The 26,230-nt window shown below is 40.7% G+C and overlaps 3 protein-coding genes across 3 annotated transcripts; all 3 read right to left on the bottom strand.

The window, feature by feature from the left end:
- Positions 1 to 978: 978 nt before the first annotated feature.
- On the bottom strand, positions 979 to 5,288 carry LOC107387983 (carbonic anhydrase 4). The gene is made up of 9 exons (XM_015963287.3): positions 3,846 to 5,288; positions 3,593 to 3,668; positions 3,466 to 3,492; positions 3,217 to 3,387; positions 2,836 to 2,984; positions 2,114 to 2,209; positions 1,934 to 2,009; positions 1,692 to 1,855; positions 979 to 1,604 (listed from the first exon to the last, which is right to left on the bottom strand). Exons 2-9 carry the CDS (start codon positions 3,666 to 3,668, stop codon positions 1,428 to 1,430), a joined length of 936 nt encoding a protein of 311 aa, XP_015818773.3. The 5' UTR covers positions 3,846 to 5,288; the 3' UTR covers positions 979 to 1,427.
- Positions 5,289 to 5,392: 104 nt separating this feature from the next.
- On the bottom strand, positions 5,393 to 22,777 carry LOC107387984 (uncharacterized). Its single transcript, XM_054749181.2, has 16 exons — positions 21,991 to 22,777; positions 21,807 to 21,855; positions 21,605 to 21,628; positions 21,359 to 21,535; positions 21,125 to 21,276; positions 20,959 to 21,048; positions 18,946 to 19,012; positions 14,416 to 14,585; positions 13,548 to 13,653; positions 10,946 to 10,975; positions 10,675 to 10,851; positions 10,439 to 10,593; positions 10,265 to 10,354; positions 8,948 to 9,026; positions 8,699 to 8,862; positions 5,393 to 7,408 (listed from the first exon to the last, which is right to left on the bottom strand). Exons 2-16 carry the CDS (start codon positions 21,853 to 21,855, stop codon positions 7,250 to 7,252), a joined length of 1,689 nt encoding a protein of 562 aa, XP_054605156.2. The 5' UTR covers positions 21,991 to 22,777; the 3' UTR covers positions 5,393 to 7,249.
- Positions 22,778 to 24,686: 1,909 nt separating this feature from the next.
- On the bottom strand, positions 24,687 to 25,782 carry LOC107387987 (uncharacterized). Its single transcript, XM_070545310.1, has 5 exons — positions 25,759 to 25,782; positions 25,445 to 25,712; positions 25,100 to 25,220; positions 24,865 to 25,030; positions 24,687 to 24,784 (listed from the first exon to the last, which is right to left on the bottom strand). The coding sequence occupies exons 1-5, from the start codon at positions 25,780 to 25,782 to the stop codon at positions 24,740 to 24,742; spliced, it is 624 nt and encodes a 207-aa protein (XP_070401411.1). The 3' UTR covers positions 24,687 to 24,739.
- Between the last annotated feature and the right edge of the window lie 448 nt (positions 25,783 to 26,230).

The following is a 26,230-nucleotide window of genomic DNA, read 5'->3' as shown; positions in this document are numbered from 1 at the left end:
AAATATACTCAATACTTGAATGCCTGACATCACGTAACCCGCTCAGGGTAACCTTTGACCCACCTCGTGTGGACTGACCAATGAGGAGAGGGTCTTGTGTCAGATGTATAAATATTACATGTGTATAACTTGCTTTATACTGGTAAAAACGTGTAGTGGAGATAAATCTACCTACATTTTACTTTTCAACACTTTGTTTTGCTTTCTTGTTTTTATTTAACTGTTTTCCTGTTCTGTGTGTCTCTCATCTTCCTGCATCTCCTATAAACTCTTCAGAAAAGCTGCTGCCTGGATTCTTACTTTTTCACCTCATCATTTACTTTTGAGCAGATCAAAGGGATCTCCTGACCGCAAAGCGGAGTGCGCGTTTCGATGCTGCGTCAGTGAGGTGAAATCACCGCAGCGCATGCGATGAGCTCCGCAGCAGCAGAGCGCTTCAGGCACAAAAAGACAGAAAGTAGAGAACATGTGCAGACATGAACGATCGTGTGTTAATTATAGTTTTTTGGTTGCACCACTTTGAGAATAGACTGTGAGCTGGACGCAGATGCCTGCAGCGCTGCGCACCAACGATCATCGCTCTGCCGCTCTCTGTGCTCTCTGCTCAAGAGTCCATAAATGATGTAATATCGGTAGAAAACTTTTTTTACGGCTCCCCTGGATGTGTAGGATATCCAGCTCCCCCATAATTCGATCCCTGCGGACATTTTCATCAATACAAGAACCCCCCCGGACGCCCCGGACTGAGAGTGAAAAGTGGACATATCCGGGGAAAAGAGGAGGTATGGTCACCCTAGTTTAATATAAAGCGGGAGATTACAGATACAGTATTTTTCTCGTGCCCTTGCTGCCCTGGGCCTGGGCCCTTTAGAGTTTGTGGGCCCCTGGGCAATTGCCCAGTTGCCCATATGTTTAATACGGCGTTGCATATATACATATGCACATGTACATATATAAAGAAATTCACAGATTATTGTCAGGTGTGATATAATTTAATGTGCAATAATTCACAACATCAAAACAAGAGATAAATAGATAAATTATAACAAACAACTTTTTGCAAGTAATGCATTTAACCTTCATTACACAAACTAATAAACACAAAAAGGCCTCAGTTACATTATTCAGATTAAACGCAGAAAAACCTTCATAGTTTGTGTTTCCATCTGAAGTTCCCATTTTTATTTCATTATTTATTTTTTTTTATATAAGACAACACAAATCTGTGAATTAGTCACTGCCTCTGATTTGAGTGATAATGGATAAGTTACATATCAATAGCAAATTTTAACTGTATAATGCTGGAAACTAAAGAGTTGTTTTATAAAGGCTCAACGTTTAGAGGACTTATCCTCCTTCTGTGCAGATGCCATCAAAACAGGAGCAGCAGTGTTGGCAACATTTTGATTTCAGCTCTGATTCGTGCTTTAGATCCACCTGAGAACAAGGCCTAGAACCATCAGACCCAAGGAGAAGCCTGTTCTGGTGGAAGAGGACTTGGGTTGTGTGGAGACTGGCTGTGCAGGCTGGATGCTTCTATAGATATTAACCATCAGAGGAGAGGAGCCGTCGTTGATGTGCAGCGACGTGCTGAAAAGGTCAATCTGAGAGGGGACGAAGACAGATTAATGACACAAAATGCAAAAAATAATATTAAAAAAAAGAGTTTAAATTTAAAACGAAACACTCACCAGGTCTTTGCTGACTTTAATTGTGTCCTTGAAGACAGTCCAAATAACAGCCTCATTACAGTTGGGGGTGGTCAAGGAGCCGAGGTAGCGGTAATACTTGGTACGATCCACTCCAACCAGGAGATCGTCCAGAGAAATCCCAGCTGGCACCTCCACTGATTGTCCTGAGGACAGTCATGACAGATGTAAGAGTCTGTCTGGAGCTTTCAGTGATCAAGTTTCACTAGCTGAAGTCATCTTACCAGCCACTGAGATGTTAGCCAACAGTGAGGTTAAGATTTTCCAGCTTGCCGGCTGGCCAGTTGTACCTGTGAGTTCCTTAAAAAATAAATGAAAAGATACAATTTTAAAACAAACAAGAATGGTAGATAGAATGAGTGAAAAATATGAATGATTTAAACTTAAACTGATTTCTTATTTACCTCAATTAAGAAACCTAGAACAGCAATTCCTGTAGAATCTTCCTGAGCAAGAGTTACGTTTTGGTTGTAGGTTGACTTGCTGTTTACGATGTGCAACTGTAACCGTGATCATCTCAATTCAGTAAAAAAATATGAACACATCCTTTCTTGCACATTTTTAGAATCATCATATGTTAATGAACTCTTAACATTTTATAAACAAATGTTAAGCACAGTCTCCCTGTAACATCACAAAGTCTTCAGCTAATGCAATGACTATGTGATGGGAAAGACTCTGAGCTCAACAACAAAGTTAAGTCCAGTTTTCATGAAGTTTTAGTCGCTTTAGTTTTGGCTAAGACTAGTGAGCATCAGCTGTGGTAACTATCTCGACTCGGGTCCAAATCTAAGGTGGATAAACATGTCATGATTACTTTCTTTAAGTTTTTATTAAAACATCTATTGTTCAAGAAAAATAACACACACACACACACACACACACTCATGCATGCATGTGCGTGTGCGCCACACACACACACACACACACACACACACACACACACACACACACCTACACACACACACACGCACACACACACACACACACACACACACACACACACACACACACACACACACACACACACACACACACACACAGAGAGAGAGAGAAACCTTCACCTGCCTATCAACTCTTGGCAGTTAATGATCATTAGATGTCAGAGAAAACAAAGTGTAGCTACCTCCATAGGATAACGCTTCCCATCCACGGTGTGTTCAGAACCAGGGACAGCGGTACCGTTTCCCCAGTGCAAATGAACATGAAGGGTGTCGTAAATTGAAGGTAGGTTGCCACTAGAGATTTTAATCCCTGGTTTCAAGGTGACTTGGACTGAAGGAGTGACAAGAAATAAAACGTTTTACAACAAGCTTCAAACCTTCCAGGCAACACCTGTTCAGGTGTCACAAGGATGTGAAAACCAGGACTGAAGAATGAAAGTTAATAATTAGCATTCCAACATCCTGCCTATGTGACAAAACACATTACTTTCCAGTGACCTGGAATTTTTATTAATACAGAACAGCTGTAAGGAAATAATCTGATCCATCAACCTTCAACATACCTGTCTTTCCAGTGTTTTTCATGACACCTAAGGCACTGGTGTTGCCATAGCCCTCAAAGGTGAAGGCAGTCAGGTTGGCGTTCCCTGTGGCATTTGCTGAGACAATGTTGATGGGTGACTGGCGGGTCCCATTACAGTACTGAGGAGCGAGGGTGGCCCAGTGAGCGGCACCTTAAGATAGGAGAGATAAGATATGAGTCACTAGTAAGAGAAAACAAAAAGATCCAAGATCAAGATTGTTCTACTCACTGCAGTTTGCATCATTGTAACACCATGCTGTAAAACGAGCAGCACAATTAGTCCTGCACATAAATAATTCTCACAAAGAATACTCACTTTAATAAAAAAAAAAGTGCCAAAATAATGAAAGTCTTACAGATCGTGTCTGTTTCACAGTAGGAGCCCGGTACAAGGACACACACAGCAACTAAAATTACTGCATGAGAGTTCATCTGAAATATACACATAAACAATGCAAATCAGTACATTCAGAAAAAGTCAATTAAATTTTAAAGATTTTAAAATATATTAATTATTTTTTTGGAAAGGCCAGCTTGTTGAGTTGACATCAAATAAAAAGCCTGTTTCACTGAGTAAAAGCAGGTTTTTCTGCTGTTCATGAGTCCTACCTTTGCTGCTCAGGTGCCTCCTCCTCTTCTGCATCTAACATCACCAGTAGGTCCCCTTCTCCCTGGTTTTATACCAGCTCAGCCCATTCTGATGGAATCTGCGAGGAAACCTTTTTTTTTTTTCTCCAAGTTTCCAAAATTTTTGCTTTCTTAGTTAAACTGAGTCGGAATGTTTTGCGTGATCTTGTTTATCCTGTTGAGAAATGTAAAAACTGCTTTCTTTTTCATTCTGGTTTCAAAACAATATGTTAACAATGCACAGGGACTCTCGCCACATCCCCTTAACCTGCGTGTGATAATACATTACTTTAGAATAAGTTTTTTCCAGGACAAAAAATAAATAAATACTTGCATCAAAATTAACGTTTTTTTAGTTGTTTTAAGTTTCTAATCTTAGGTCATGGTCTGATATAGTAAACACCCACAGGTTTCTGTATTCTCATTTGACCTCTTTTCTGTTTAAAATAAATAAAACTTTTTTAAGCATTTAATTTACTCATGTCAACAAAGGTTATTTTAATAAGCACAGAAAGTTTGTAAAGTTAGAAAATAAGATGCGTTTAACTGCACAAAGAGAACAAACTAAGAAAACGTGATTTGTACTTAAAGAATCCATCAACACTGAGGGGAATTGATTTTCCACTATCCTGAAACCAATTTCAGTATTTTTTTCTAACTGTAACTTAACTTAGTTTATGCATCTTTATTACAAACTGTGTATTTTATTGTAAAAAAAATGTTAGAATTTGCAGCTTAAACAGACTGATTTAAATACCTTTTTATTTATATAGTCTCAAATTACAATGAAAACAATGGCTAACTTTTCCTCTCACCTTTTGAGCCTATTTTTTTTAAACTATTTTTGTGTTTCATCTGCCTCTTCATGTATTTTTCCAGAACAGGTCTAGTGTCTCCTGCATCAGAGTTGTTTCTCTTTCAGGCGTCACAACATTACTCAGCAGATTCAGCCCTGAAACACATTACATGTTAATTGTGTTTGTTAATTGTTACATAGACCAATTTTTTCATGCATTATTAAAGCTAGATCTTTTTCATTCTTTCACATTACGCAATGGTGCATGTATTTTTTTTCTCACAGCCCCACCCTTAACAGAACTCAGTATCATTAGTGTGTGTGGGTGCGTGCGTGTGTATTCTATGAACCTTTGTAGTCACTGGCACCACTTTAACTTGAAGACAGAATTTATCTAAAATTTCATCAGAAGAAAGGTGGTCCTATGTGCTTTTATCAGAGTTCACCAACTTCCCACCAGTTACACTTTTATCCAGCGTTGTACTCATCCGCTTCCGGGTCGGTAACAAGATGGCACCTGTGTTTGGACTAGCTGCAGTTACAAGCCACTTTTTCAAACTTTTCTCTACTAAACTTCTTCTTTCCACCTTGCTTCTGTAATGGGGTAATTATGTATGTATTTGGGTGCTTTTAAAGTTTGATATACTACCATACACTTTGACCAATATGATGTGAATTTCCATATAAATATGGAAATCCAATCTGATTGTTCTTTGAATATTTAACCAGAAGATTTAGAATTCTTTGTTTATTCAAGAAGAGAGTCAAGTTTATAAAAAGCAAGAAATTTTTTTCTAAACAATTAAAACATGACAACTAGGACACTTTGTGATGAATGGATCTGAGTGGATGGAATGTGAGGTGTGATGGTGTGTGAATGTGATGTTATCAGAACCTCTCGTATCTGAAGAAACTGAGTTCTGAGTGGGAGTGGATTTGGACTGTTATAAACTAACAAAGTTGGTTCTCATCAAAAGCACATAAGACGCAATCTGTTGAGTCTACGTACCCTGATAAAAGACCCCTGTGGTAGATCCGGAATGTTGAGGTCCGGGGACCCCAGAGGTACCGAAGTCCGTAGAAGCAACCACAGTTAGGGATAACTCTTAAGGAGTTGAAGTTGGTTCAGGTTTATTCTGAAGGAATCGTTTGCGGTCAGCTGTATCTTGCAATAGGCTTTTGACAGCTTGTCAAAAATGCTCTGGGTTAAAGAGGTTTTGCTTCGGATGGCTGGTCCGGAACTTTCTCAAGAACTGACAAGAACTAGAACTGACTCACGGTGAAGTGAGTCCTGTTTTAATAATCGTCATATTTTGATTGACTAACAAATAAGAATTAGACATGTAGAAGGGTTTTTACCAACAAACCTCAGAAAACATGCCTTGCGTCAGATACAGGAGTTCTGATTGGTGGAACAGAAAGCAATGTGTCAGGATATTAGCTTAACCTTGTCATTGTTACGTGTCTGAGTGTGTGAGCTGTCAGAGATAGTGATTTACTTGTTAAATTTAAAATGACTGACCATAACATAATAATATTCATTTCAACCACAGTAATTTAAGTACAGATTAATCAAAACATTATTATCCTTCAACTATTATTGTTCATTATATGACTTAATTTAGAAAGTTCATCCGTCTTGTGCTGTGAATAAAAACCAGTCTTAGATAAGAGTGAGCTTGGAGGGACCTTGAAGCAACAGTATCTTCTTGCAGATTAAAGCACCAGTTAAGACTTATGTCTCCAAATGACCCAATACGGAAGAGGTGACCTGTAGATTGAAAAACAGACCATTTCCAGAGGCTACACTTCTGTCTGCGATCTTCTTCAGTAGTTCCCATCTCCTATGATCGCCAGACTCTTCTGTCCTTCCATTTGTTCATGATCGCCCAAGACACACCAACAATACCTTTTGTTATGCTTACATGTGCAGCAGGCTGGCCCTGAGCCAAACACTCATTCATGATCCAATGTTTCTCCAATCCCGGGAAAACATAGGTGCAAAATGGTAAACGAGCAGGTATCCAGGCGAGAATAAGGCTTCTCTTAAAGCATAGTTTATCTAGTAAACATTGACGTGATCTTTTAGCGTCCTGTTCTTTGGCGACCTGAGCACCACTTCCGCATTCCTAGTAGGCTGAGATGCAGCACGTTAATTTTTTGTCCAAGTTTTACATGGTCTGTTTATTCTCATTCTTCAGTGGTTTCTCTTCCTGTTCCCTCCATGAGTGGATTTTACAAAGACCGTGGATCTAATTCCTTCAACTCAGTCAGCATGGCTCTTTTAAAAGCCTGCTCCATTAACATTAAATCCTTCTTGCCTAAGTATCTAGTTCTCTCTACAATTCTGGATTTTCTGTTTTGGACTGAAGTTTGACAGCAACCATCTGATTATTCTGGTTTGATTGAACTCTTGAACAATAAATCCAGTTTAGTTTGCACAAAAGCAAAATAGCTGTTTCATCAACACCACTCCTGGTTAGACAAATAAAAGATTACATATTTAAAATAATTACATTATGAAAGTCACTATCTTACATCAAATAAAAAATGATCACCAAAAAATACAGTTTTCCATGGTTGATCCAAATCACCAGAAATGTGCACAGAAACACACAAGTAAAGGATAAAGTAAGACAGGTGCTGAGATGCAGGATGCAGATCTAGTGGTGTAGACAGTTCGGGCATTAAGGGGCTGAATGGGCCGATAGACATTATGAAATCCTGTGTATTTAGGAAACATCGTCATCTGGTAGAAAGAAAAGAGAACATTAGGTTAGGAGTCGAGTTTCCCTCCCAAAATGTTTCTGTCTTGAAAGACGGTCCAGACCACTGCCTCCTTACATAGTGTGTTGCAAGTCTAGAAGGATGAAAACTGACATGGTTATGTGAACTAAGTCATGAAAAGTTTAAATGAGGTAAAACAGAGATGAGTAGATTTCACGTGACTGTACTGTCTTCAGTCACATGGTTCTTTTCTAAACTGATAAAAGTCATACTGATTAAAGATATCACTGTTTCTGCTATTTCAATTAAAGCAGCAAGCAAGACTGGACCTCCACCCCCACTTATATAACCAATGACGTCAGTAAGTAGACAGCCGTCACAGCTTATCAGATTTTGTCCATTTTAACAGTTAAAATCAGTTGTTTCAGAAGTTAAAAGTCATCCTCAGTGCATAAATCCAAGTTCTAAGAGGTTTCCCAATACCTTGCACATGAAATTGCACATTTAGCTTAAACTCATCACTTTTCAACATGTAAATTTAAGCTGTTCAAACCTTTTTTTTTTCCTGACAAATTCTTAGAAATTTTATCAGAAGGCAAGAAGAATGTAAAGTGCAACATCTAAAGCTTATTGATTGCTACTCCTAAGTTTCAAACTCTTCCACTCTGAAGTTAGTTTTCCTTAATTTACACATTTGGTTGCCCTGAAACTTCAGTGCTGTCCAACATGACAATGCCTCTGCCATGCTTTACTGCAGGGTCCATTAAGCAGATGAAATGTAGCGCCTGATGCCGAAAGTCTGCCTGAATACCTCAACTTTTGTCAATCGTATAAGTGAATTTCCTCATTCTCACATTCCTTACAAGCAGTTTGGCATCAACCTTTCATTTCTAGTTCCTGCTGTATAATTCCCTACTTGTTGAAAGTTTCATCAGCTATTGTACACCCGCAGAACATTAAAAAAAATATTTTAAGACGACCTTTTTGGTTTTATGTTGCTCTGTGAATAGTTTTTTTAGACATTAAATAGCTTCAAACACAGAGATGGTCACCCGTGTGCTCTTTTTGTTACTTTAGCTGCTGCTGATGCTCCTGTATTTGTTGTACAAACACATCAACACCATTATGAAGATCAAAATCGTAAATATTGGTTACCGTTTCATTTCACACTCAACATTCACAAATGATGTGCATCCATGTGTGCACAACACAAATGTCAAACAAAACGTATCATGGTAGTTTGGCCCCTGATTATGTAAGAACTGTGATTTTCTGTGTTGTACTGGAAAACACAGTTATGACTGATACGTACCAGGTTTCCATCCACTTTAATAGTCTCTTGAAAGATGGTCCAGACCACTGCCTCCTTACATAGAGGAGTAGTGAGAGAGCCGCTGTAGCGGTAGTACGAGTTACGGTTCACTTTGCCCAGCAAGTCGTTGATGGAGATATCCTCTTTGACTTCTACTTGTGAGCCTACATGAGAGCAAAACTTAATAATCATGCTGTAGATCATTATGATTTTTCTTTTACATCCTTTAACAAGCAAGTGTGCGCTTACGGATGTTTCGGATAGCTGAGAAGTACTGGGTTAATTTTTTCCAAGCCGTCTGGTCAGACGGACTTGATGTGGGCTGAGTCTACGGACATGAAAACGGTGAAAGGTTTAGAAAATTAGATAAAAAAGAATCATATAAACGGTGAGAGGTTCAGAGCATTAGATAAAAAAAGAATCACATGAAAACGGTGAGAGGTTTAAAAAAAAAAGAATCACAGTCTGACTAACTGAGGTGCATGATGTAAGAAAACACCATGTGGTCAAATTTGTGTACAGCAGTCCACGTTTCACAACAAACGAGTGACTCCCCTTCTCCCATCTGATGAGTTTCATGCTGCTGCCGGTTACGGATCAGTTCTATAAGATTCTAGATGATGAGTAAAGATGAGTCGTACACAGAAAGTTGACAAGCAGATTAGAAAATTTCACTGTAAAAATCAGAGTTGTTGGTAATTTAAAAAGTAACTTGAGCTATTTGCTGGTCGTTTTTGATTCACCATTAGCATTGCTAGCTCAACGTTAGCCTCTAGCCTTCTAACCCAATAGAGAAAAGTAAAAAGATGCCGTGGCTTCTAAGAGGTACAAGAAATAATTTCTGGGCTGCTTATTTAACTGGTTTAGTTGTTTAAACAACTCTGGAGCTTTTTGCCATATGTTGTCAAATAACAAATACAGCGTATAAAAAAATTGTGTCTGAATGTATGTATGTATGTCTCACTGATTAACAGTCCCTCTTTTGTTTATTTAAAGAAGAAAAACTGACAACCCCACAATGAGCTGACAATCAAATCTGTTTCAATACAACCTTTCTTCCAGCATGATTGAGACATTACTGTTTTGTAATTATTTCACTGTAGAGTTCTTTCATATATGATAATGTTAGTTATTATTAAACTACTACATTATTAATTTGCATGTCAAAACACATTGTGTCCACATGTCTTTATTTTAATTTGAAAATCATGAATGCATCAAACTAAGAAAATGTGAAGTGAATTAGACTTTGTGTGACTTGAAGCTCATCAGAGATCAGATATCCGAAACAAAAATGTGTGTAGCGTGAGGTGAGGCTTACAGTCTGAATTATATGCATAACTTTGCACAGAAAGAAAAATTCTGCTTGTGGACATTTGTAGATCAAGTTCACAGCCTTTGGCTCTGACTAAAGTGATATCCTGATACATTACCGTCATCACCTGATGGGTGTCAGGTTGTCAGCCTGAGATTATTGATGTTTTCCCTTCATTATTTTTACCCTGTATTCTTTTGCCCAATTTCATTTGCCATATAAATGAAGGACTAATGTTTAAAATGTTATACCTCAATAAAGAATCCCAGCACTGCCAGGCCATCAGAAGTCTTCAGAGCCTCATCCAAAGTGAGATTCTTCCTTTTGCTCACTATGTGCATCTAGATAAAACAGAGCATGGATTATGTTTAGGATGAGTTAGAGGAACTGAGTTTTAGGTGGTTATGAGCAGTTTGTGTACCCACCTCCATGGGGTATCTGTTTGAATCCACTGTGTGCTCTGATCCCGGAGAGTTCTGCACTTCGGTGCCCCAATGAAAGTGGAACTGAACAGTTGAATAGATGTGTTTCAGACCACCTCCGGATACCTCTACCAAATCGTCCTTCAACACACACTCCACTGAGAGTTCACCAGACAAGGAAAGCACAGTGAGCTGCAGCTAATATAAGACTTCTCGTGTTAAAACCGATATGAATCAACCTGAGTGGCCCGTGTTGGCGATGTATTTTATAGCTTGCTTGTTGTCGAAGTTTGTAAAAGTGAATGAGTTTAAACTGTTGTCCGGCATCACACTGCGTGTGTTGATGTTGATAGGAGACTGACTTTTGCCATCACAGTGAGATTCAGGAAGAAGGAACCATTGAGATGGATCATGGTCTGAAGAAATAAATCATTAAAATCCTTTAAATTTTAATGGATTTTCACAATAAAACACTTAAGTTGATCATCTCTAAGTTTAGAAGTTACATACCACAGTGATAATTGTAGCACCACGAATGAGCTGTGGAAAAACAAAATAAATATTTTAACACTTTATGTTCACACACACCCACACACGCATGGTTAGTGGATATTTGAACGCACAGCAAAAGAAAAAGAAATCTCAAAGTTGCCTCATTTGTTTGTGTTTACTCAGATAAAGATCCTTAAGGAAAGCAAGAGTTTACTGTAGATAACTGGTGATTTTATAGTAAAGGAGCATAGTTCATACGATGCTACTACCTTGGTGATTTACTGGAGGCATGTTAGTTTTGTCTAAAAAAAAAGCCTTCAAACATATCTATGATCATTCTGAAAAGACCATCAACATTTTTCTCTGATCAAAGGAAGCCAAAAAGCTTTTGTCCAAGCAGCCAGTCATACAATATGAAGTTTATTTTGAATGACAGCTCATAAACCAATGTGAAACTGATCTTGATCCTCTCTAGTTTCCTTGGAACCAGTTTGCCATTAGCTAAAGAAGACTGACTAGGTTATTGAGGTGAAGCTGGCTTCTCTGTCGAACAACTTTTTCCTATAGCCATTTGCATGAATTAATGATTTTTGAAGATTTAGGGAAATCTTCTCTCTTAAATTTACATTGAGCTTTAATTACATTACAATTACCTTTTTTTAAGCTTGTGGTCAGAATGACAATGATCGTTCCATCAGATCTTTCCCTGTCAACATTAAAAGTCATATATGCTCATATTTTTAATACATTTGCTCAGGTAGCAGACATGAATGCCTTGTAGATCGTACCCAGAGGAAAATAAACTCCGGTGTGCTGGTTTCAGGAACTATAAGTGGGCCAAACTGGAGTTGAGCTGAACATGGTGGGATTTGGAGTCTTATTTCCTGACATTTGAACATCTCCCCTCAGATTGGATAACAGCAATGCCACTCCACCTCTGAATTTGCTTGCTGTGCAACGTTGATGTTTCATCTCCACAAATAACAATTCTGAAGGAGTTATGTCCTGTTGTGGAGTTTCCAATGCTAACAGTTAGCTTCTACTAGTCGAGACCATAGGCATGAATACATGGGAACTGGAGAGCAGAACAGCGTCGCCACCATATTGGATTCCTCACTCTCCAAACTCAACTGGAGTGAGTTAGCCCCTAGGCCGGTTTTTTTGTGCAGCCTATGGCTGCAGCAACTAGTGCACCAGTGAAAGCAAAGCAGATCACGTGACTTTTCAAGCCCACCTGTTGGGATTTATATTTTCACTCATTCACCATTGATGACTAAAGTCATTGAGTAAACATCATGGCTTTAAAGTGGATTTCCATCCATGTGTCACACTTCACGGGATCATGAAGCAGACTATCCATGTATTAGATCATTTTGAGAAGCCGCTATGCCTAAAGAGAGGCACAAATCAGAAAAAGCTTTTGCAGCTCACACTTCGACAACAGATTGTGAAAGAACAGAAAAAGCTAGAAACGAGTTGATTTTTCCTGATGTAAGAGATGAGTCCACTCTTTCTTTTTGTAGTTTTGATGTTTACATGGTGATAGAGCACAATATTCTGTAATTCTTCAAAAAACACTAAAAATGCTCAAAAAAGCTGACAGCCAAGGGCTTTTTGTTCAGAAAACGGCTGGCAGTGAAAGAGTTAATTAAATTTTATTTATTTTATTGAATTATGTTTATATTTTAACCACCATGCCATACCATATGTCTGATTTGTGTAAAAAGCATAATAAAATGTACATTTTGTTGGGTAAACACCTCCCTCAGAAGCAATAAATGCACTGAGGACAAATGGAGACCCATCCAAGATGGCAGCCCGCTGCTACGCCAGCTCCAGTCCATGGGGCACTTACGTATATGTCTGTGGTGTCCACTCTATCCTGGAAACTAAACCAACAGCCTATTCCATCACATGTCACAGGTAAGGCAATGAATGTTAAAGTGACAGTGTGTACTTTTCCTGGCAATGGGGGATGTAGATACCTAAGTCGTTGCAAGCAAGCAGTATTTTTGAGTCGAGTAAGACCTTACTAATGGATGCCCATCAGGGTCAAAAAGTCCTGGGGAGTGCACATAGGACTCCCTTTCATCACTGGCAAGAAGTGAAGAGGCAAATGTGTAAAACAACAACATTTAAGAATGATGAAAGTTTTGTAACCGCTTGTTACAAATCAGTAAATGCATTTTGTCCTCAAAGGCTCCCGTAGAAGGAAACAAGGCATCGAATATGGCGTCACCCAGAGACTTAGACCCACTCCCATGTAATTTAGACCTGCTTTTTATGGTTATATGATACAAAGCCACCAATATTTTTCAATACTGGGTATCATTTAATTCTTTTTCAACAACATTTTGATGGAAATTTCAGAATGATAAAAACTACACATTGTCTCTTTAAGTGGCAGTGTGACATAGATCTGTCAGGCTTTTTAAATCCTTGAGTTTCACCATCTATTTTCTATCAGAAGCTAATGCAGGAGATAAGTGTAGGAGACTATTTTCATGTTCAGCCTGCATGAAAAACTCTGCATGAAAGTGACAGATTATAATCAGAAATAAGTATTTTTTTATTTTTCTGTGAAATTGACTTAAATTTATTTTGTGACTTTCTGACTGACCTGGAGGTAGTGGAGTAGCAGGGGAGGCAGTGACCTGACGTCCATTTAGGTCTTCAGTTGGTCTGTAGGTATTTATAAGTTCTACCTTTGTGCTAAACAAGTGAGTCTGAGAACAGAACAAAACAAAACAGGTTTCATTAATCAGCTTAAAAAGATTGCTTACACATTCCAATGCATTTAATTAAGGACATATTTGCCATTGAATCCTTTCAACAAGAGTTGAAAGCATGAACTTCTCTGTCAGCACAGAGATAAAGTATAAACCATGACACTAATCTGAGGAAATGATCCTTCATCCCTTCCCCTGAGCTGATTGGCAACATGATGAGAACCTGTTACCCTGAACATTTGCACTCCAACATGCACTTCAGTATGCACTTATGACGCAACAGGTTAGTCATGAAAAATGCCACACGCAGTCTTGTGCTCCTCACGAGTTGGGGTTTTTGTTTTCTGACAGGTAGATAAGATAGAGAGGAGAGTTGTCACTCTGCAACACTGGAACATCTCCATTTTCCTGTTAAGGGTCACTAGTGACGTGTGCAGCAAGTCTGATAGTAGATACGGTCAACAGAAAATAAAACACTGAAACATAAATATCAAAGCAGACACCAGCAGGTATGACATTTCTACAGCAGCAGATGTATCACTTTGTATGCTGTAACTGATGACACTCAGCTGAATGCATCACTGGCTGCTTGTGCAACATACTGAGGGAGATTCATCTCACAACAGATAACATGCTGGTTTACCTGGCATGAACTAAGCAACACTTAAACAGGGGTTTTCTGTGCAATAATTGGATGGGCGAGTCTAATGATGATGTTTTAATTCTGTTTTGACCCAGCGTGGCCTTTCTCCTTCTCACCAGCTCTTTGGGGACTTGAATCGGCTCTTGAAAGATTGTCCACACGACTGCTTCACTGCAGTTGGGTGTCGTCAGGGAGCCGTAGTATCGATAGAACCTTGTCCGGTCTACGTTTCCAATCAGGTCATCAATGGAGAAGGTGTTGTTTTGTTCAAAATCAAAGACACTGCCTGGAAAAGGTTTAAACATATCAAATGACAGTCATGTGAAAAGAAAATACTTTAGCCCTACATGAAAAAAACAAGCATTCAAAAACATTAAAGGTGTGGATCACTCATTTAAAGACATGGAACACTGAAAAAAAAAATTTAAACGTAGGGGTGGATGGGGTGTGTGTTTGTTTCAGGAACTAGCAGAATGCCACATCAGAGGAGAGCTTAACATGGCAGGATTCGGAGTTTATTTCCTGATATTTAGACGTCTTGGATTGGATAACAGCAACGCTACTCTACCACTGGCTCCATTTGCTCTGCAGCATTGATGTTTAACCTCCACAAACAACTCAAGCCTGGAGGAGTTCTGTTCTGTGGTGGAGTTGCTAATGCTAATGGTTAGCTTCAACCATTCAAGACGGTCTCTGCTGTTTCCTGAACGCTAAACCAACAACAGCCTTCTCCGTTGTGAGTCATGGTGGCTGAGCCCATGAACAATGACAGTGTCACGTAGATCTGTCAGGTTTTTTAAATCCCTAAAGTTCACCATTTTCTATGGGTGTAGGAGACTATTTTTCTGCCTGCATGAAAAACTCAGAGTGACCGATGATAATCAGAAATGATCATTAAAAAAATGTTTTTTCATTGTTCTGCACTTTAAAGATTTGTGTTGTCTCACTTTCTTCCAATTTGTTCAACATCTACAAAAAATGTGAGCTGCCCATAAAATGGAAGACACTCCCAAAAGCTACAGGAATTAAACAAAACTTTTCGGATTCATAAGAAAACTGCTGAAACTGTGTGAGATTGCAGGCAAAATGTTCCAGCTTTCATCAACAGTGCATCCTACATGGTTGTGAGAATATATCAGACCTTTGACTTCAAAAATAGCAGTTTCCAGGCTGTCCAACAGTGAGGAAAATTAGAATTTGACATCAGTATTTTCATCAATAAGGGGTTTTCTAAGTGGGCTATTGACACATAATTTGCACCGGATGTTGCCATATTGAATGAAATCAGAACATTTACATACACATATTAAAGTGAAATGACACAGGGAATAAGTATTGAACACGCTTTAGTTAATACTTTGTAGAAAAGTTTTTGTTGGGAATTACAGCTTCTGGATGCCTCTAGTAGGGAGAGACCAGTCGTCTGCATTGCTCAGGAGTGGTTCTGGCCACTCAAGTGCTCTTTAAACCCTGATGGTTCTTTGGGTCTCTTATGAACTTTGATCTTTAGTTCTATCCTTAGATTTTCTTGGGATTTAGGTCAGGTGATTGACTGGGCCTTTCAAGCAACTTGAATTTCTTTCTTTGAAACCAATTCATTGATTCCTTGGCCTTGTGTTTGCTGAAATGTCTTTTGATTTTCAGCTTTCTGGTAGATGGCAGCAGATCTTAATCCAGAATGTCCTGGTACATTTCTCCATTCATCCTGCCTTCATTAAAATGAAGTCTGTCAGTACTCCGTGCTGAAAAGCAGTCCAAACCATGATGCTTCCACCCGTAAACTTAAATATTGTTATGGTGTTCTTGGGGTAGGGGCAGTGCCACTTCTTCTGTGTAGAATGACAGCCAAAAAGTTAAATTTTGGTATCGTCTGACCATACAACAATCCACAGGCCTCTCCAAATGCTGTTTGGCAAATTTTAAGCAAGCCTCAACACGATTTTGCTCAGCGATAGAGCCTTGCGTGGCGAGTGTGCATAGATGCCATGGTGGTTCAGTGCATTGCTTAAAGGGATTAAAGGCAGTTTTGCTTGCTTTTAGTGCCCTCGTACAAGCAAAACCAAAACATATCCTTGCTGTGCGTTCATCTTTTTAACACCTTAATCCAACAGCTGAAACATCTCCCAGCATTCCTGAGTGTCTAGAGAAGTGACCGATCACTAAATTAAACAAATCAGCTGTGTCCATGATCTAAAACATGCAGGAAACATGCTGATGACAGACAGCAGCAACCAGGTAGGTCAGCTCAGGTTTTTTTCTAAGTCCCAGCAGTCTGGACAGGTAGCTGTGATGTTGCAAGTGGAATATTCTGGCAACAGGGGACATGGGGGGGGGGGGGGGGGGGGGTGTTCCACAAAAATAAACAATAATGAACAAGAGTCTGCTTCTACATCTGCAGAAAGAGAGAAAAAATGGGACACAAAAACAATACAACAAGATCAAGCTATCACTGCGTCAACTTGATGAAGAAATATATAATCAACGTTGTTTAACTGAACAATCACACAATAATAAATCACAGTGCATTAAGTGCCCACCATAGCCTTAAGACATATGTTGAACGTGCCCAAGTCCATACTTATGAGAGCACCATGTGAGCACCTGTGTGTGTACACGCGCTTGTTTATGTAAGGTTTCTCTATAGGAGCATCCAATAGAGAGTGTGAGGGGGCACAGATCTGCCCCCTAAAGATGTGCAGGAGACGAAGGGAGCTCCAAGTCCCAGAGATCCAGGAGCTGCCCCGGAGCACAGGAACCCCAGGGAGACTGCGACCAGAAAAGCTCCCGCCCCCCTCAAGAGGCGCAGAGGATCGTCCCATGGGGCCAAAACCAGCAGCCGGCAGAGTCCCGGGAGATATCGGCGGCAAGCTCACAGGCCCGCCCGCAGCCTCCCACCCCCTAGCCGGCCAAGCCCGGGACCCAATGACCCGAGACCCAGGGGCGACCACCCCCCGCCGGGGACCTAGCAGAGCCCAGGGACCCAGACCCCACCAGGCAGCCACTGGGATTGGTCAGGCAGATGCCAAAAATCTTAAACTCCCTGACCCGGGAGCCACGACCCAGGCAGACCAAGGCACCGCACTCCACACCAGGTGTGGCAGGGAGAGGGGAGATGAAGATCTATATCATCAAAAGAAGTCCCAGGAGAAGGGAGGAGTCATATACAGTCATACACAAACACAGTCACACACTCCCTCCCTCATGCTCACACATACACATACAACCAAAGACTTAAAAAAATGCACGCCGGACACCCACTCATGCTCCCCATACACACCCTATTCACTCTGGTCCCGATACTGCTGCACATGGGGTACAACCATTACTGGTTCCCAGAGTTCGACCCTTTCTGCTGGGGCGCTGATGGGCAGGCTCTCCCGCCCAACGCTGAGCACAGCAACCCACCACCCCTGACCCCAACCGGACGGCCAGATCTCCCTCCTAGCCTCCAGCCCCAGGAAGCCAAGAGACAACAGAGGTGTGCTAGGACCCCTAGTCTCCCTCCGCCTGCTCCAATATGGTGTTAGTGAGTGTTGATGAGGTGTATTCCATGGCTGTGGTGAGCGGGCAGTGCGGGCATCGTCTGGCCTATGTCAGCTGCCACCACACCACCCCACTTGCACCCACAGCCCTCAGTGTCTAAGTGCAGTTTAAAATTGGAAGTGGGCACTGGCACTTGGGATGAGGCTGAGAAATCTCCCTGCCAAATGCCGTTGGATGTGCTCACTCCCAAGGCCCTAAGTGTGTGTTTGCGTGGAATGTCATTGGTGGAAGTGTTTAAGGTGCAAATAAAATTGGGGAGCAGGTTGCCACAGGAATGCGGAAATGGGGTCCATACCCGCACTCCCTGACTTGTCCACCCCTCAAGGTCCTATGTGCATGTTTGTGTGATGATGTGAGGGAGCAGGAGGAGAGAAATGTGTGGGGATGGGGAGGAATGGCTGGTTGGGCTTAGCCCTCCAGGGAGCCAGCTCCCCCACTGGCCCCAATAGGCACCTCTGTTGTCAAAATGCCACCCAGAGCATGGAGATCCCAGCCCATCCTGCCAGGGCCCAAAGCAGCAGCATCACAGAGCCTCACAGAGTCCGAGGGCACCAACCCAGCCCCACCCCAGCAGAATATCTACGCCCATCCCTGCATTTGCACAACTTCCGGGTTATAAAAGACATAGGACATCCAGGGAAGGTTGGGTCCTCCCCCTCCTGGACTTCCCCCACGGGGCCGGCCACCCATACACCCCGAGCCCCCAGGCCCCCACCCAGTCCCGCCCAGGGGCAATGCACCTGCCGGGCAGTGACCCATGGCTACCGCCAAGACCTCCAAGGGGCCCCACTCACAACCGTCAGTAGTCTACCCCCCGAGGCATTGTGTTGTGTTTAATAAAAGGACTTGTGAACCAGTGAACGGAACCAGTATTAAGGATACCCATTATTCATTATATTACGAATGCCACTGACACGGCGACTTTATAAGACACATCGTGGCGGCAGATTTATGCATATTTGTCATTATGGTGTGTCTTCTTAAAAGGGCTTTAGAAATACCCTTACTGATTAAAATGCTGACGTGTCAAGTACTTATGTTTCCCACTGTAATTAAAACAAGAAAATTATAGATTTTCGATGCATCAGCAAACCAGATCTTACCTGTGATGTTTGTCAGGTTAGCTGTGAGTGTATACCATGGTCCAGAAAGAACTCCATCTTCTGTTGCCTTCACCAACAAAAAAATTAATCTTGCTGTCAAATACAGTTCATTAGATGCATTGAAAGATCACTGCACAGACATTTAGAAGAAGGAATTGTGTGTTGATAGAAAAGACGATTTTATTCTTTATTTTGACTGAGCAGTCGGTTTTACATCCTGCACATTTTCTTTATTAATTTTTGTTCCTCTATACAGTGGTGTTTAGTAGGAATGAATGTGCCTGTTTCAGGACAGAGAATTCAGTCAAAGTTGAAAGTGACAGAACAACGGCAGGATTTAGAGTCCTATTTCCTGATATTTCGACATCTTACCTTGGAATGGCCAACAGCAAAACAGCTCTACCACTGACTCTGTTTGCTTTTTAACATTGATGTTTTACCTTCACAAATACACAAATAAGAAGGAGGTTTGCCGCATGGTAGAATTGCTAATGCTAATGGTTAGCTTCTACTAGACGTTCTCTGCTGTTTAACTAAACCAACAACAGCCTTCCCCATCTGAATGTTAAGTGACAGTGTGACGCAGATCTGTCAGGCTTTTCAAATCCTAGATTTTCACTGTCTATTTTCTATCAGAAGCTGATGCAGGAGATAGGTGTAGGAGAATATTTTTATTTTGAGCCTGCATGAAAAACTCAGTGACCAATTATAATCAGAAATAATCAAAAATGTTTTTTAACTCATTCACTGCCAATGACAACTAAAGTTGTCAGGTGTATTTTTTTTTACTGTGTGGGCATCGGAACGAGCCCCCGTACCGTGAGAACAAACATCTCAGCTCTAACGCCGATCTCCATCTGTGTACGTCACACGTCACATGATCAGGAAGCAGAAAATCCATGTGTTAGGAGATCATATTGGGCCGCTGCTGTAAAATAAGTGAGGCGCGAACCGGAAAAGCTTCTGCTGATCACAATTCGACAACGGATTATGAAAGAAAGGATAAAGCTGGAAATGCACAGACTCTTCATGATGTACTTTTTGTTTTGGTAGTTTGGCGTTGACATCATTCTAGCACGCAACGTTCTGTGACTCTTAAAAAAACAGTAAAAACACTGAGAAACACTGGCAGCGAAGGGCTTTACTGATCAGGAAATGGCTGGCAGTGAATGAATTAAGTGAAGAACCACTTTTAAAGTGTTCAAACTGGATCATAAAAATGTGATCATATAAAGACTCTTACAGAGCAAACCTATGGGCTTGCTACTGTTTTTGCTTTTTTGTACACAGAGGTTCAAGAACACATTTTACAATTGAAAACTTGAAACTTTGTTGGGATTCAGCCCGTTTCAGTGGGAATTTCCAGACAGGTATGATATTTGTAAGGATGCAATGAATGGCATTTCCTACCCAAGGCCTCTTTGGGTCAAATTAAACATTTTCATTAGGTGTTTCCCTTACATTTGAAATACCTCAGTAATTCCCGAGCACCATAATGCATGATTATTGCTATCTTCCTCTTTGCCTCCATCTAACCACTTAATGTTTAATTTTTCAATCCGCTGTGATCACTCAACGGCTCAACAGCCCACCGCTGCAACAATACGCTGCTGTTGGAAGGCTAAGTGTTTTCTGTGCTTACATCACGCTCACAAGCACCTCACCTTGCCACCGTGCCATGGCTCAGCGAACTTATGCAAAAGTGGTTTGCATTGACTGTTAACAAAAGTGGGTGTGTAGGAAGCGAGATATGAGCAAAACACCTGAGCATATTTCAAAGAAGGGTATGACTCATAAAGCAGGACCTGCATGCAGCTGTGCAGGTTAAACAGAGTCTTACAAGCATTAACTTATTTTAAACTACTTTATCATGTAGAACCAGGGTTCAGAGTTGTCCCTTTAGTAAATGATAAAAAGCTAAATTAGAAATGATCCTTCATTGTTTTTCAGAGCACCATTAACATGAGACTTAAACACTTAACAGGAGCAAGTTGCAGAAAGTGTGTGACATACATTAATGAAAAACCCAAAAACAGCAAATCCGTCGGCTTGTGTTGTGGCTTCGTCTACAGAAAGACCTTTCTTCACAGAGACAATGTGCATCTATAAAACAGGACAGCACAGGGATTAAGCTAACTCCAGCAAGACTTAAACTGAGAATTTGAGTACCACACCTTACCTCCATCTGATATCTGTAGCCATCAATTGAGTGCTCTGAACCTTGATGATAATCTTTATCACCCCAGTGAAAATGAAACTGAACTACAGAATACGTTCCATTTAGTCCTCCTCCACTCACTTCAACTTCATTTTCCACCAGTGTGCATTGCACTACACAAAACAGTTACAAAACCAAGCATGTTGACATGTTTTATGTTGTTTGTTATTGCCTGAACACCTGTCTTCTGTGTACCTGTGTGTCCATTGTTTGTGATGGACTTGATGGTGTTTTCAGAGGAGAAGTTGACAAAGGTGAAATTGGGCAGCAGATGGTCCGTTACGACGCTCCTAGTGACAATATTAATAGGAGACTGGTGTTTTTTTCCACAGCTGGATTCCGGCAAGTTCTTCCATGAGGATGGGGTGTTAGCTGTAAAGAATGTAGACGCTCTTAATGCAAACTCACAGTAGTTCAATTGGTCCTCTGATCATTACTCACCACACCCATTGTAGCACCAGTCAGCTATAAGAGAAGAAAAACATTTAACAGTTTATTTAGATCCCAAAAAAATATTTTGGGTTCTTAACGAGTCAACATGTAGTTAGTCAAATTGGTTATTTTATTGCAATCTTACAATTCTGATGGAAAGAAAGTTTTACAGTTAGAGCCAATAGATGTTAAAATAAGAGTAATTACTCACAGCAGTTCACCAAAGCCACCAAACTCAGCACCAATGAAGGGAGATACATCTTGAAGAGAAAATGATCAATAATGACAAATTAAAAAGTTTAAAGTGGATCTTTTCAAATAAATCTTACATGAAATCATAATTCAGCTTTGTAGGACATGTGAAGAAACCAATTAAAAAATATGAAACAACTGACCTTACTGCCTATGTCTAAAATCTCAAAGGCTTCAAGAATGAAACGTTAAATTCCTGATCCAATTCAGGAACAAGAGTACATTTCCAAACGAGTCAATTGGAGAGGAATGGGTGAAAAACTGCACCAGTGAGGTATTGCTGTTTGACAAGGGTAGTTTTATAGGCTCCTAGAGTTCTGCTCTGGAAGGAGTGCCTCTGTGTATACAACACAAAACCAAGATGAAGGTTATCTATAAATACAAGGTAAGAAAATGCAATCCCAATCATCTGGTTTTGCTCAGATTCAAAATGGAGCAACTGGGAGTCTTCAGATTCTATTTTGATTTACTTGTTAACAGCAAGAAGCAGCACACAGCTCTGGATCATTGTTAGAGGAAGTGAAATCATCGCAAATGTCAACCTACAGCAGTTCTTTGCTTCTGGATGTTTAAAGCCCCACAGGCCGAAGTGTTGCATCACGCAAGGACTGATAGTCATCCAATGACTGGACAGACAACAAATCATCCAGTTAAAATAAATCAGTGCATGATCTGAAAAATCTGACAGCTCCCTTTAACTTTGCTGAAACCTTGTCACACTTGTGCAGTTTCTAACTTTGCTCCTTACTACGCTGGTAAATGCTTCTACACCTAATTAAACCGCTGTCACTGTCAGCAGATGTCTCTCTGACCTTCTTTGCCCTGAAACCATGTGGTGTTCATGTGCTATAACCTGTGTTGTATGTTCATTTCCTTATATGTGAACATTGTACCTGGACATTTGTCATGTTTTTGTATCAAGTAATCCCCCCCCCCCCCCCCCATGTTTTTTCAGTCAATAATGCTTGTTATTACTGATTATGTGTCCATCATTAATTATATTTTATGTTGACAGTGGCCCTGAGCAGAAACACAGCATATTGTGTTCACAATAAGCCCTTGGGCTCATATTTTAGGGTCATCTATTACCATGTTGTGCATAGAAATATTGAGTTGTGGTGGAAGGTAAATCTGCCTCTGTGTTAGGGTTAGGGTTGGCAAACCCTAACCCTAACCCTTTTTAAGAGTCAAGAGCAAAGGGGTTTCTATTATATAAGAATACATTTCTCCTCAGCAGATTTGTGAAAAAAACAGGCAAATGAGACCAAAATTTTCCATCATCACAGAGCTCATACAGGCTTTTAATAACTTTAATTTTGTCTTCAAAATAGATTTTAAGCTTCTCTCTAAACCTCATCCTTTCTTTAGATGGTAAAGTGGTTAAATATCGGGGATTTCGCCCACAAACACTCTTAAAATTTTATGTTGCATATTGATAGCAGGCCATTTTGTGTTTGTTTTTGCCACCCAGCTACTCGTGCATGCGCACAAAGATCCTCCTATTCAATTCTATTCTATTCTTTATACTGCTATCACCCAATATTTTGTAAAAGGGGACACGAATGCACTATATTACCGCCATGGTCTGACCTCTTATAAACAACCTAAGGCTCCCTGATGCCACAATAGCGTTGTGGCAAATTGGCATCATTACTTTCTAAAAGTGACTTAAGGGAGAACCCAGCCACCCTGCGGAGAAAACTCAGCCGCTTGTATCCACAATCTCGTTCTTTCGGTCACTACCCAAAGCTCATGACCATAGATGAGGGTTGGAATGTAGATCGACCGGTAAATCAAGAGCTTTGCCTTCTGGCTCAAATCTCTCTTCACCACTACAGACCAGTTGAACACCTGCATTAATGCAGACACAGTACCAATCCACCCATTGATCTCACACTCCATCTTTCCCTCACTCAGATGACCCCCAGGTTTATATTCCAATTAAATGTGGCCTACCTTATTCATTAAATCTTCTCCTAAACTGTCTTGATGAGGTCAAAACCTGGATGTCTGCAAATGTTTTTCTTTTTTAGTCCCAGTGTGTCCAGTTCAGCTGACCTTGGTCCACTAGCCCCATTTCTGAAACCTGTACTGACCAATCTGTCAGTCTTGTGTAGCATGGAAAGAAAAATGTGCAATTCATTCCACCAAAAATCCCTAATTTAATTTAATTTACTTATTAATTACATATATTTATTTTACTTACCCTAAACTATTGTTTAACATTCAAGATTCTCATTTAAATGTATATTTTTAGACATTTTGAGAAAAGTTTCTTTGGGTCTTGTTACAAGCCATCCTCCTAAGCTAGCCTGACTCTTCAACAGATGTTACATCTCGGGGTTGACTTGTATTTCTATTTGCGTGAGCGTGACACCAGCCACTCTTTAAAATGCCCTCACTCTTGTAGGAGCTGATTAGCAATCACCGGTAACCTAGACTCTGATTCTGGCAAAACCAACTTTTTGCAGCTCAAGGGAGACTCAGTTTACTAACAATCCATGTCCATGAAGCTTATGTACACTTCAGGTTAAGAATCTTGCCAGCTGTTTGTTTTATGCTGAGGAGACAACTGACTTTACCTGTAGCCTAGGATGGAGGAAACACTTATATCAATTACACCTAGGGATGGTATTTACAACCAGCATCTCACCTTTGCTCGGTTACCGACAGGAGGAGACCCCACTCGTAAATCCTTTTTTCGTTCCACGAATCCGAGGAACTAGGTTTTATTTCACACAGATAAAAAAGAATAATAATCCAAACGAAACCCCGACTGTCATGTTGTGGGTAATGTGTTTCACCCAGGACATGAAGAATCACAACAGAGAACGGTAAGTAAAATATAAGTGTTTTATTTTAAAACAGGAATAAAGGAACAAAAACTAGAACTTAAGGCGCTGCGTCTGAAACACAGGAACGGGACGGGACCAGAATCTATAAGGGTAAGAGGAGAGGTAAGCGAGACCAGAACCAGAGAACCAGGAGAATCTGACTGTGTGTCTGAGAGTTCTTACGGTCTGAGACCAGGAGTTGTGCGGAGGCGAACTGGGAGAGGCTGGAGCGGTGAGGACGGTGCTGAGTGTGGACAGGCAGGCAGGCGAGGAGAGCGAAGACCAGAGGATCCTTAAGCGGTGACACGAGAGACAACTCCAGACAAGGTAGGTGGTACAGGACAGGAAACTGGAACAGGAACGAAAACTCATTAGCTCAGGACACGGAACCAGGACAGATTACGAGGCTAGATGCTACCCATATGAGAGTATCAACCGGCGCTGGAGTTGAGTCACACCGCTCCTTAAATCCTTGAAGCTCCGATTAGTGGAACTCCACACAGCTGTGATGAGTCCCACGCCCACCTGTGAACACAGCGCTGACCAAACTCACAGCAGATGGAGGCAGACCGTGACACAGACAAAGTGGGTTAAAAAGTGAAACAACTCTTTGCCAATAAACCAAGTTATAGCAGAGTTGAGCTGAATAAGCTCTCCAAAAATGACACTAGGTCAGATTATCATAGACAAAAAGCTCAAATCAAAAGCTTCCTTCTCTGTACCTCACACACTCTTCCCATCAAAGGCCAACTCTCCTAAAAACTCTCAAAAGCCGGATTGAAAAAGGCTATGGCACCGAAGAGACCATAAATCTTGGATGTCATGATGTCACATTTTCTTCTCCCAGTCTTAATGGTCATCTCCAGCTGGTCAGCAGAGGGAGACGTGTGGTTACTCCTCCCTTTTCTTCTACCCAGGATCAAATGGTCATCTCCAGTATTAGCTGGACAAGATGTCTTATTTATATGTTTATAGCATCTTGACCAACTCCACAGAGGATAAAAGATAACATACATGCTTCCTCCCAACATCTGTTCAGGCCAAAACAGGTTATATCCACAACAGGGATCATTTTACCATATCAGCAGAGTAAAGGCACATCTCTAATTTACGACATCACAGTTCAGGCGGCTAGAAGGCTGCCTGGACACACACACACACACACACACACACACACACACACACACACACACACACACACACAAACATGATATGAGAAGGTAACAGGCCTTTAGCTTGGTTTCACACACACATGGATACATCTTGTAGAGCCTAGAATTGATTTCACATAATGAGAGCCATAATCCAGACTTAATTCCATACATTAACAAGTTTGATTATACTCCATACAACAGGTCTTTTATTTTGAATAGCCTCAGTCTGTGATGTCACTTCCTCCCGCTCCAGTCTGTTCAGAGCTGTAATGGAGAGAGGTAAGTTTTTCACGGAGTTCCTGCTTATTTACTGTTTGAAAATTGCACAAAAGGACAGGATGTCGTATAACCTTTTAGCTAACATATTTGTCAGATGTTTAACTACTGTTGCACAG

The sequence above is a fragment of the Nothobranchius furzeri genome, chromosome 16 (assembly GCF_043380555.1).
Source record: "Nothobranchius furzeri strain GRZ-AD chromosome 16, NfurGRZ-RIMD1, whole genome shotgun sequence".
Lineage (NCBI taxonomy): Eukaryota > Metazoa > Chordata > Actinopteri > Cyprinodontiformes > Nothobranchiidae > Nothobranchius > Nothobranchius furzeri.
This window is presented reverse-complemented; position numbering and strand designations above follow the sequence as displayed.